Below are 12,105 nucleotides of genomic sequence, written 5' to 3' on the forward strand. Positions count from 1 at the left end.
GACAGGAAGCAGGGGGCAGAGAGAGGGGGAATAACACGCAGCAAAGGGCCGTCTGATGTCGGATTCAAACCAAGGTTGCAGCATCAGCTGCAGCGAGGACTATAGCCTCTGTACATGGGGCGTCTGCTGTACCCACTACACCACAGACCACCCCCAACTCATCTGTTTTTTTATCTTATTGCCATATCTATTCAGTTCATAGACATGTTTATTGTAGTATTCGCTGATCTGAAATTGATTAAAGTGGCGTTCCGCGCGGCATTTGTGAGTTTTCAAGTCGTCTTAACAAATCGTGACGCTAACTTTGGAAACTGTAAACTGGATGATTTAACGAGGTGTGAACCGGGGGGGAAGCGAGGTCCCCGTTGGCAGCGGCGAGGCGGGGTTACCTGGAGAAGCATGTCCGAGGCGGGCTTGATCCTCTGCTGAAACAACACGCTCAGCGACCGGTTCTGCTGCTCCAGGTCGAACACTCTTGTTCGCAGCTTCAGACACTCCTCCCTCAGGTCCTGTTACGGGAGCAACGCAGAATCAAGGAAAATCAAAGTCCAGTCTCACTTATGTCCCAAGTCCGAAATAGATCATGTTTCTAATTTGACATTAACTGAGATTAAGTGAGGTTAACATTATGTCCACAGAAAGAAAAAAAAGAAAGGAACCAACCTTCTGCGTGAGAAGCGCCTGCACCACTTGATTAGCAACCTTAAAGAGAGAAAAAAAAAGTTATATTTCTTGATTAGTTTTAGACCTCTCTGTTTGCACATCCTCCAAATTAGTTATTATTAGCTTAAAACAGACACAGTAGCACAACATTTTAGAGGTTTTTCTTCTAGTTTTCTAGGGTGTGTACACTGGAAAAAAAATCTAAATCTTACCAAGTATATTTTTCTCATTGAGTATCTCATTACACTCAATATAAGACACAACTGCCTAACAAGTACCATTTCAGCAAGATAGAGGGACTTGTTTTAATACAATACATCTTGAATATCTTGTTAAGTGAAAAAGTCTTGAAAAAAAATCTTGTTTTGAGTCATATTTCACATGAAACAAGCTTTTTTTTGTTCATTTGAAGAGGTTTTTAAGCTAATTTCAAGATCACTTTTAACTCAAAAGTCCTAAATATCACATCTTATTTCAAGAAATCTTGACAAGCCGATTTTCACTAGCTCCATTGGCAGATTTTTTGCTTATTTCAAGCAAAAACGTCTTGTATTTGCTGTTTTTTTTACTTATTTTTGGAGGGGCACTTTTTCTAGTGTATCACTTACACACTCATACAGTGCGTGTCTTCCGCAGCTCTCGGTTCCTAGCGGTTGTATTGACAGCGGCGAGTGGATGTAAGTGTAGAAGTGCGGCCGTATTAAGTGCTGTTGTGCCTGAGCCTCGGTCTCCAAGCAGCTCACAGCCTCCCACGCTTCAGACCACAAGGCCGATGGAGAAGCAGTTCCGATTACCGTGCATTGATTGCTCATTAATGGCGTGTGAAGCTGCATCGGCTGTTTGGAGAGCGCCCGCTCTGGGTTATTGAATGAGGGTAAATATGGTGAAATGAGCCCTGCTTCTAGTTACAGATCTGCCTCCTGTAAAATCGCCAGGTGATCAAACAAATTTGAGTTAACGGGCTTTGAACTGGACAGCAGACACCGTAGCATTTGGATTTGCGAGCAGTTCCAACAATAAATAAGCACGGACACACACTAAAATTTAGACAGGCCGGCTGCCCACGATGGAAATAAAAAAATGATCAGGCCTTGTTAGAGGACAAGCTTTAGTTTTTCCACTGCGGTTCTGTGCAGTAGTTAGACGAACACACACACACACACCCTCCATCATTAAAGCGGGATCATTACCGAACCTTCCCTCCACAAAAGTCAACCCCGAAGGAAAACAGCTGACAGATAAACACAACAAAGCTGAGTTGAACCATCCTAGTGAGGGCGGGGGGAGCAGAAACAGAAGACCGGGGCTGAGTTTGTCATGAGCACAGCCCGTGGAGGACGCAACTCTGCATCGCATTAAACACTTTTTCAATCATCATTCATCCCCAGTCTTTCCCACCCTGCGGGGAAATCTGCTGAGCTCGTCGCTTTCTGGGGGGACAAATTGTCCCGGCTGGACACGCTTCTCTGTGTCTCCGTCTCCCTCCACCCTGGCGCGATTCAGTGAGCACGCACCGCCGACAGCTCGGCCCCACTTCATCCACCCCTCATGCAGCTCCCTAAACAGCACTTCTCAAGCTCTCACAAATAACCAAAGGGCACAGAAGCGCCACTGTTATGTAAGCTGTTGTTTCAGCAACACCGGCTCACATCGGGTTCGCAGCCATTTTTTTTTTTCGTCTTTTCACTACAAAAAGCTGAAAAATGCTCGTACGACACGGAGATGCTTTAATCTTCTGTCATCACATAGGTTCTGTTTGGCATAGGAATATGAAGTTTGTGTCACTGTGTCATGTCCATAAATTCAAGTTAAAAAAAACTTAACACAAAGGGGGAAAAAAAAGAAAAAAGCACCAGAAACCCTGCTGCTTTCTGTGGAACTGAGCTTAGAACTGTGTGAAAATAAGACTTGTTTTGTTTTCATCACCTTCGACTGAGCAGCTCTTATGCAAAGACTCTTTGGACCACTCCTACCTTGCCCCCTTTTGACATTGTTGGCCCGATTATTGCAGCTTAGAAGGGTCAAACGCAACGAGCGGCTGTTAAGCTGGCAGTTTTTGAGTTGTTCTCTTTTTTTCACGGGAGCCACATTTTGGGCGGTAAATGAGGGTATTTTGGTGGGCTGCAGTGTGTCATTTGACCTTTGAGGTGGAACTGAGGTGAAGTGGTCAACTGAACTATGAGCCGATCCATCGGCACGCGGCTCAAAAGCCAGCGTCGGTGGGTGCGTTCAGACAGGTTTAGATGCTTGTTTAGGGGACTAAGGAGGACAATATACCTTCAACTGGCTTTGTTTTTCTGGTTGATGTTCTTTTGGTACGGCTTTTAACTGGATGTAGGAGAAGTGAAAGTTTGCTGCATGTTGTTCCCCCTCTCTCTGCCCCCTGCTTCCTGTCTCTCTTCACTGTCCTATTTAATAAAGGCATAAAAAGCCCCAAAAAATAAATAAATAATACAAAAATTAGAGTGAGATAACCACCGTGCTGCGTAGACTCTCATTTAGACGCCCATCTTGACCTGCACAACACAGTTAACCCTATGTTAATTTGCCAAAACAAATTCAGCAGGGACGTGGTCAAAAGTCCCTAAATGAGATAAACAAGCCGTGCACTCACTTCGTCGAGACAGCGCTCATACTGCTCCCTTTGGCTCTCGTTCTCCAGGGCCAAGGCCGAGTTCTTCTCCTGCAAAGAAGACACGCTTTAGTTTCACGTGAAGCAGCACCACAGCAGAGACGGACGGACGGTAGAGAAAAAAGAAAACAAGCGGAGCCGCAGCAACGGGGGAAGACTTCCCTCACAAAGGTCATATGCCAACTCTGAACTGGCCAATGAAAAAAAGGACCAAACGCAATGGGGGGAAAAAGGTCAAGGGGATGGAAGTTATGAAGCTGAACTTTTGGGCAGCAGGAGTTTGGCGCTCTATTGATCTGTGGGAATTTCCAATTTGTCAGAGACAGGCTGCATATTAGAAGCTGTCAGCTTGCTTTGCTTCTCTCACCCTGCTGCCCTTTAGTAGAAAACCGGCAAACCCTTGATGAAAACATGTGAAACATAATTACAACCCAAAACATTCCAGCGATACCATCTCGGAGCCGACACCGACTAATTAAAGCCTCTAAAGCCTAGGGCATGCTTACGGGTGCAAATGTAATGAATGACCTCAGTAATTAAAGAGAGGGGTTTTTTTTCGCCTCGTGCGTTCACGCAAAGTCTATTTTTCTAAGTCACCATTAGGAAGTGAAATCCCTCATCTTGTATGGAAAAAAAAGGGAAGAAAAGAATATGACATAATATTTCCTAGGAGAAGAGCACGACCTTTTAATGCGTGCCGATTCAGTCGGCGCTGCGTCACGCTGGTGTCACCGGGACAAATAAACCGCATCAGAATGAGTGGTAGTAAACCGAGAGCCCCCGGAGGGAAACGTGCGAGGGGACACGTAGGTGTGAATGGTGATATCTGTCCCCCGAGGGGTGCAAGGTTTGAAACACAACAACATTCCAAAACACACACACACACAAATATATATATATATCTTAGGGCTGGGCAAAGATTAAAATTCTAATTAATCACATGATTTCCCTGATTAATCCCGATTAATCGCATTTGTACGCAAAATCCAAAAATGAATTCAAAAGTAGTGTATAGCTTTTAGCATTTAGTTTTTATTTTAAATGTGCTGCCTTATGAATGAAAGTGCCATAACACTTGTTTTGCAAACACACTTTTAACATCAGCATCTTTATGTAGTTTTCATGTAGAAGCCTCGCTCCACTGTCTGTTTCCTTGAATGACTTGCTGCTATCAGTTGTGTGTTTTGCCTTTAAGTGATATTTTGAACTGAAACTACTACGGTGAGAAGACAATTCAACTTGGCAGTGTTTACAGATGACTTTGGTTCTGTCGACTCCGCCGTCTGGAAGAACTTTAAAATGAAAATGGCCGAGTAAAAGTTCCGTACCCTTCTCCATGTTTGGTGGATCCGCCGATTACTTTCTTTTCCGGTTCCGCAGCAGCATATTTGTCGGCGTTAAATAATTAACGAGTTAACGTGACAATAACGGGTTAACTCGCCCAGCCCTAATATATATATAAAAAAATATGCATGTTTTAAAGAAACATTTAAAGCAGTTGTGATACGGCTCATTCAGTTCCCGTAACATAATCCCGGCCGAAAGTCCTTTCAAATTCTGCTGCTCGGATATCAAATATTTTACTTTGGGATCATTTGGATGCGTGTAAAAGACTTATCGCGCCGGCGCGTTTTTTTAAACGATCCGAATGGGACTCGCGACCAATTTTGAGCGTTCGCGTCCTGATCCCGTCCTTAGAAAAAAGAGAATAAAAGAATCCATTTCTCCCCAAATCTGGGCGTCTTCACAAGGGTCCCCCCCCCCCTCCTTGTTCTAGACCGCAGTGCGTGCCTGCCAAGCTAATGAGCGGTATCAGCCGGGCTGCAGGGATACGAGCCGGGCAGAGCTTACTTAGTGTCAGTGGAGTTTATGCACAGCGTGGGGCAGTGATGTATTGCCTGAGGTTCGCTCCTTCTGCTTTTGCCTGGCCGTGCATCCATCACCCACACCACGGCCCAAATGGGATAAAAAAATGGCAGATGAGTTTTGATAAAGCCATTTTAAGATGTATGTTTAAGGAATGTGCTGCGGAGATGGATCACCGGGATAAGTTGACCAAGCTTTCGGCGAGGCTCGGAGGATAATTCACTAAAAAGGAGGCCGGTAATTGTCTCCCACTTTGCCTATCAGGGATTCTATAGTGTTACATCATCGAGAAAACACCCTTTCAGCTCCTTTTTTTGATGGTCCTTTCTTAAACATTCCGAATTATTTATATATATATATATATATATATATATATATTTATTTCTGACCTCAGTTTGAATACTTTGGACACAGATCGGGATGCCTGCGATCTCTTTAAGCGTCCGAAGAGCTTTGTAGGGAGGCAAAGATGGCATGTCCCACGCCTTTTACCACAGCAACGCCAAGAAACCACATGCAGCCGCGTAGGAATGAATCGGCAAGACGGAGGCCTAACTTTAATTAACTCTGAGCTCTTTAATTGCCGAGGAGATCTTGGAGGATGTGTGTCCGGTGGCTTCAGCACAAACAATCAGCTTTGGATCACTGTGGCTTGCACTTCCTCTTAAGAGCTTGAGGCAGAGTGCAGCACAAATCCCCGAGCGCAGAGATAAACAAACCAAAAAGCTGGAGTACAGCCCGCCGGCCCCAGCGGTGACTCCCACAGGATGTCTTTGCTCTCCAAACGGAGAGAACAGGAGGATTTGATGAGCTGTCACGCTTTCCGACACAAGTGAGCAAGGAGCCTGGCAAACTGGCAGGCTGTCTGGCCACATTGGATAACCAGGGTTGGGTAAAAGTGCTGATGCACAAGACTCGGAGGCGATTGGAATAAAAGGAGAGAGAAGGCAGCCAGACAAGGAGGAAACAGTGAAATTCTAAGATAGTGAAAAGAGTGAGGTGGTGAGGTCGCTACCTCCAGGGCCTTGAGACGCTCCAGAAGGGGCAGGCTTTTGTCTTTGTCTTCCTCTGCTTGGCTGGCGTTGTCCTCGGCGTCCTCCGCCAACGCCGCACCAGGCTCCGCTTTGGTCGCCGGCAGGGAGCCGTTCTCCTCTGGGTCATCGTGCTGTTTCCGCACTTCCTCGGACAGTTTATCCTGAGGCGGAGAAAAACGAGACGAGGTCAGAGGAGTGAGGCGTACAACACACACAAAAAAACCAAGCAGATGGGAAGGGGGCATTTAAAGTGGCAACATGACAAACGTCTCAGGGTAAAGATGAAAAAACGGGGAAGGAGCCATGAAAGGCAGGAATCAGAGGGAAGTGAGAGACAGAAAGGAGAGAGGATCAGACCAGCAGATGGGACGGCAGCTTCCACAACAGAGCTCCGAAACATTCCCTAATCCCTAATCGTGTTTCACTTGTTTTCTAAAGAGTGGCAGTGACCTTCAGGGCCTTATTTGTCTGTATTTTGGAGATCCAGTCCCAGTCTCCCCCCCCCCCCCCCTCTTTTTCTGTCTCTTATGTTTGTTTCTTCTGCTTCCTCGCATCTGTGATCATTAATTACGGTTGGTAATTAGCGACTAATTAGGCACCGAATGATTAGCAACCAGCAAACCGCAGAGAGAAATCAGCGAGGTTGCAGTGACAGTCAAGAGATTATCTGTGTTTTTCAAGGAATCTCTGGAGCCTCGAGTTGTTCACTGATTTACCGTGAAATGCCTTTGTGAAAAAAAAAAAAAAAAAGGGATTACTCCAGTTTTGGAGTCGATTCAAACAAATAATTACAGACAGAACTGACACAATTTGAAATAAAGAAAGCATTGGAACTCGACTATTCTCTGCATTTGGAAGACTTAAGGAGGGGTTGTGACACCGCCCTGCGTGTTTTGAGCAGTTCAATGAAAAAGATGACGTAGCTGTCCACACACATCTGATCATATTTGAGATTTGATATGTTTAGCTGTAGTTGTTGGACTTTCAAGAGGAAGCCACCCAGATGTCCCTTTAGGTTCTGTGAAATTTTGATGGACCCTTCTTTTTATTTGTTGTGGCATTAGACCCAGAATAAACCTTCGAAACGCGCCGATGCGGGAAAAGGCCGCCTTTACGAGTCGGCGAGTGGTAAGTGCTTTATCTGCAGAGAGATCGTCCCATCTGGAGAGTCATTTGAACAGTTGTTTAAAGCAGATTCGAGGAATTTTGTGGTCGCCAGCCTGCGCATGCATGACAGGATCCTCTGCAGGGAGGGGCTTAGGAGGCAGAGCTGAAGCACAGCAGAGAGGGCTGGACCAACGAATTGCAAACACCTCCTTTTGAAGTCACGAAGTTTCGTCTTGAACATCTTGTGACCCCTCACGTTTATTATTTTCTTTTCGTTTTTTGGTACTTAATTTTAATCCACAGCTACATCATGATTTATTTGCCTTTTTTTCTGCTATTGTGTATCATTTTTCATGATTTTTTTATTCCCCCCCCCCCTCTTCTTTGGAGCCTTTTGAACTGCAACTGCTTCCATGTACGTCCACCATGGTCGCATCTTTTTTTTTCCGCCTTATTCATGTTTAAACTACTGTAATTTGGTAGATCTGGATTTACCAAATTTGCTTTTGAGAGCCTCATTATCATGAGGCTGGCATTTAGAGTTTTAAAGTGAAAAACATTGTTTTTTTTAACATTAACTCTGGTTTAACTCTCATTTATTGCTCTTCTGAACTGTCTAAAGTGTCTATTAGAGCTTGGGGTTGTTCAGTTTGGCTTCACGGCTGCAGACTTGTTACTAACAAGGTTTTTTTAAGGTTGAAGTTTAAGAAAACTGCCAGGGGCATGAAGGGTTAATGCACTTCCGCTTTCATTCCACTCTCTCAATTTGCATTTGAATGTTTGAGGGCTGTTTTTTCTCTTTTATGCTTAATTCTTGAATGCGAGCGCTCGCGTCATGGTAAAGAAAGACGACAGCCTGTACAGAAAGGATTCTGTTAAGCCAACGAGTTACTGCAGCACGTCAGTAATTGTTATTCCTTCTTTGATTTGAGCATTATGTGTGTGTGTACCTCTGAGCATTAAATGAGCAGCTCGCCCGCAAACTTTTAATGAATGCCGGTACTTCTCATTATTTCATATAAACTCATTAAATGTAAATTACATATATTTGAGTTGAATTCCTGCAGGATTTTTATGCCCCCGTTGTGAGAACTACAAAGAGCGGTAAATGTCACAGAGTGCGCCATATATCATAGTGCACATGCGTTGAATTGCTCATCCCTCGCTGGGCTTCGACATGCGACTGTCAAACCTGAAGATACCTTTTGTTAATGTGCTGCAGGAACACTGATGAATGGCTGCAGCTCAGGCTTTATGTATCCAAATGCTGCTCAGAAGACGCTACGTCTTCCGCCTAATGAGAGCCCTTCAGAGCACTTTGTTTTCACATATTAGGCTTTCAATCTTGCTCGATTCCATCAGACGATCGCCACGGCCAAGGCTATACTTTATAGTCAAGGCTTTGTTTTGCCGGTTTGCTTGCAGAGACGGCTCATCGGGCAGCGCTAAAGGGCTCGGTAATAAGTCTGTTGTGGAAGCGGGGAGGGAACCTTGTCCCTCGCGCTGCCCTTTCAAGTTATTGAGTTTGTCTGCTGAATACACAGAATACGGCTGCAGCACTAGCCGTCACTGCGAGGAAGGAGCTCGGTTTTTCAGCAGGTGGGGAATCGAATGATAACTACCCATGTTTATTCTCTTTGGCAGTTGGATTATGCGGTTAAACACCGCACATCACTGTAAAAACATAAGAGTTTATTATCTTTAAATGTTCAATAGTGGAGAGAAATCATGTTATTTTGCCTCTATGAAGGCTTATGTGACAGCTGAAATTATCTGACACTGAATCAATCAGCTGTTGATCTGGAATTGCGTCGAGGACCCACATACTACTTTAAATTAGACTTCCTGTAAGCCTTTTTTTCTCCTCAAATTGACCATTTGTGCTCACAGAACACATGTGCATTATCGTAAATTGCAGTCGTTTGAAATATATTTCATAGGACTGGTCCATCCAGTCATATTTTTATGATAAAGCGTTTGCACCTCCCAGCATCTTGCTGCCATCATGGCTGCTCATCCCATGTTTCTCTTCCACTCAGTGCACTTTATAGGCAGTAGAGCCGCTGGCACCTAATCTTACGCTTTTTTTAAAGCTTCAGCCCATTTCTATTTGCAATCATATTTCTGCAGCCTTATAAAGATACTGTCTTAAAAGGCTGCTGCTTTTTCCAAGTCCACGTATCGTCCCATCACACGCAGCCGGAGGCAAAAGCATTTTTCCTATTTGTCGGCGCGGTCAGATAACGTTGCAACATCTAACATCAGGCTGAAGAAGACGCAGTTCATCAAAGAAACATGCTCATGTCCAAACTGTGAATCCTAAAAGTTATTATTAGTTATTTCACTTCATGCAACAGGGCCAGCATGGATCGCTTTGACCGGATGAGGAGTTTTTTTCTTTCTTTCTTTTACCTTATAGGCCTTCATGATGTCCACTGTGTCCACAGCGGTCTGCTCCAGGACGCCCTGATTCTGCAGCAGTGACCGCACCGTCTCTTCCATCCTGCACACACACCACACATCATCGTTTTAAGGTCCAGTTTCTGGCTTAAACTGGTTGATAATAAAGAAATAAAATTTAAAAATCGACTTTAGGAACGGCGTGAACCAAAGTCGCCTTCCTTACTACAATGGAGAGCTGCTTAAGTGTCAGTATTAAATGTAATAATGTTAATGTGTCACGGACCAAAAAAATTGTGATCAGCACATTCCTGGTTTTCATTTTGCATCTTTTTTGCATCTTTTTTTGTGGTCGTTTTATGCTCATTTCCTTCCTAAATCTAATTGGAGTTGCTGTGATGGAGACTCTTGGAAGTAGTTGGATGAAACCGACTCACCCGATGCAAGCTCATGACATTTGAAGTTTGTATTAAAGCGGAGTGTTGACCGAATGACACAAGGGGAACGAACTGTGCACAGAACGCATTAGTAAAATATTAATCCAACTCACAGCACCTTTGGGTGTGTTTAAGCGATATAAATGGGAGTGCATCTAAATCATCGCGGTGCTTACGCTGTGTACTGGCACCTCTCTTGCAAAAGGTCCTTTCAGTCCAGGATGTAATACACCATAATAGGTTTGAGTAACTTTGCATCTCATTGTCACTGTTTTGCACATCTTCGTGGTGCTTTTAAGAAGCAGTCACTTCATCCCACACCACGGCTTCTGCTCAAAGTACTTACTTTAAACAAAAACGGTTCTTTCCTTTAACCTAACCAACAAAAAGGGATTCAAAACTGTACGTATTACTCCACATGACATGGCTAAACAACATGTAAAGTCATTCGATCGGGAGGACTTGTTGTCCTTACGGCCAGCCCTCAGATATTAAAGCAGAAGCTGTAGATTTTCCCCAAACGTTGATGAAAACCTCCAATCGTTCCTTGTTTGTGCTCTCGGCCTCAAGAGCAGCCAGCACCACTCTGCCAGTGCGCCTCGGGGTTATGTTCCGTTTAAATGTCTGAGACTATGTGATGCCAGCAGCTTTGAAGTGATGGGCAGACTCTGAAGTCTGGCTGAAATCATCTGAAATTGGATCATTTTTCAAGGCCTTAGAAAATGTTTGCCGTTTGATATGGATAACTGCGCTCCAGAATTGGGATTCTTTTTTTTTTTTTTTTATCTTTTACACTTTCCATTCGTGTGCTTTTGAAAAACATGCACACAAATGGGCTTACAGTAAAAAAAAAAATGAGAATGGGACTGAATTAGTACCAGGGACGCAAGATGGATAAGTTGCATTGCTTTTGGCTAAAATCAGACTTCTGCACTGTTGACTCTCCGGGTAATTCTTCTGAATACAAAACCTGCACACATACTAGTTTTTGATGCAGCGTACACTATTTTATAGGTGTGTGTCCACCGCGTAAGTGTCTGCCGATGGCTTGAATTAAGTGTAATCACGGCGGTAAACACCATCTGAGTAACCTTGAGCTTCAAAGCCGGCTCTTTTTGAAAACAATCTGCACTTCTATTTTGTGACGCTAACACCGCGAGGCGCATGCAAAACAGGCACCAAAGAGCGCATGTGGAGAAAAAAAAAACCTCTCCGGTCCATTTCTGTCCAAATAAGACGGCTAAAACAGCATCAGATAAGCCGTGTGTGACAATGCTGAACCCGGCACTTGTGATGAGATGAAACTGACACTCTGGAGCGCGGGTGGATCAGGCAGCCAGAAGAACAGCCCTGATATTGTCAAGAACGATCTCGAACATCACGACACTCCGCATCCCGCTCTTCATCCTCTCCGGTGTGGTTCTCAAAATAATTTTTTTTCTTTTTTTTTTTCTTTAAAGGATGAATAAATAAAAGGGCTCACATGACCAAGTTGAAACAGGAAAAAAAAAAAAAGTTCAAAAAGGGTCATCTTTGGAGCAGGAATCACCCAGTCAGTTACAGGAGGAATACCACCTCCTCCGGGGCCAAGCCTCTGACTCATATGATTGTGAGTGCGACAGAAGGCCTTGCGCTGCTTGTCAAGTCACTGAAAAAGCACATTACGAGTAGCTAACAGCACAGTTACTACATGTCTAACAACCAATAAATGTTATAGTCCCCGTGAAACACATGTGCTAAGGAATATAAGATAAAAAAAGAATGATTTTAGTGGTTTGTAAATCTGCAATGAACTGTGACACTCTTCCATATTTTTAAGCAGGACTAAATAACGTGTAGATTTGCTTGAACTTTATCAATGCAACACAGAACTAAAGAACCGGTTGCAGGAAAGTGACAACTAACGGGGCCTTCATTCTTGATAATCGACAAATCTTTGTCTTTATTGATTGTGTTAGCGTGCTGC

General features: G+C 44.1%; 1 protein-coding gene across 7 annotated transcripts in view; it reads right to left on the minus strand.

Annotated features, from left to right (window-relative positions):
* LOC142391613 (nck-associated protein 5-like) overlaps positions 1–12,105 on the minus strand; it is a 156,230-nt gene that overhangs the window by 29,798 nt on the left and 114,327 nt on the right. For all 7 annotated transcript variants that reach the window (XM_075477478.1, XM_075477477.1, XM_075477481.1 and 4 more), the window contains 5 exons: positions 9,715–9,805; positions 6,177–6,356; positions 3,278–3,346; positions 664–702; positions 390–509 (listed from right to left, as the gene is read on the minus strand). In XM_075477478.1, coding sequence (XP_075333593.1) covers positions 390–509; positions 664–702; positions 3,278–3,346; positions 6,177–6,356; positions 9,715–9,805 — 499 coding nt within the window. The remainder of the gene's footprint in view (positions 1–389; positions 510–663; positions 703–3,277; positions 3,347–6,176; positions 6,357–9,714; positions 9,806–12,105) is intronic.

This window comes from Odontesthes bonariensis, chromosome 11, assembly GCF_027942865.1.
Source record: "Odontesthes bonariensis isolate fOdoBon6 chromosome 11, fOdoBon6.hap1, whole genome shotgun sequence".
Lineage (NCBI taxonomy): Eukaryota > Metazoa > Chordata > Actinopteri > Atheriniformes > Atherinopsidae > Odontesthes > Odontesthes bonariensis.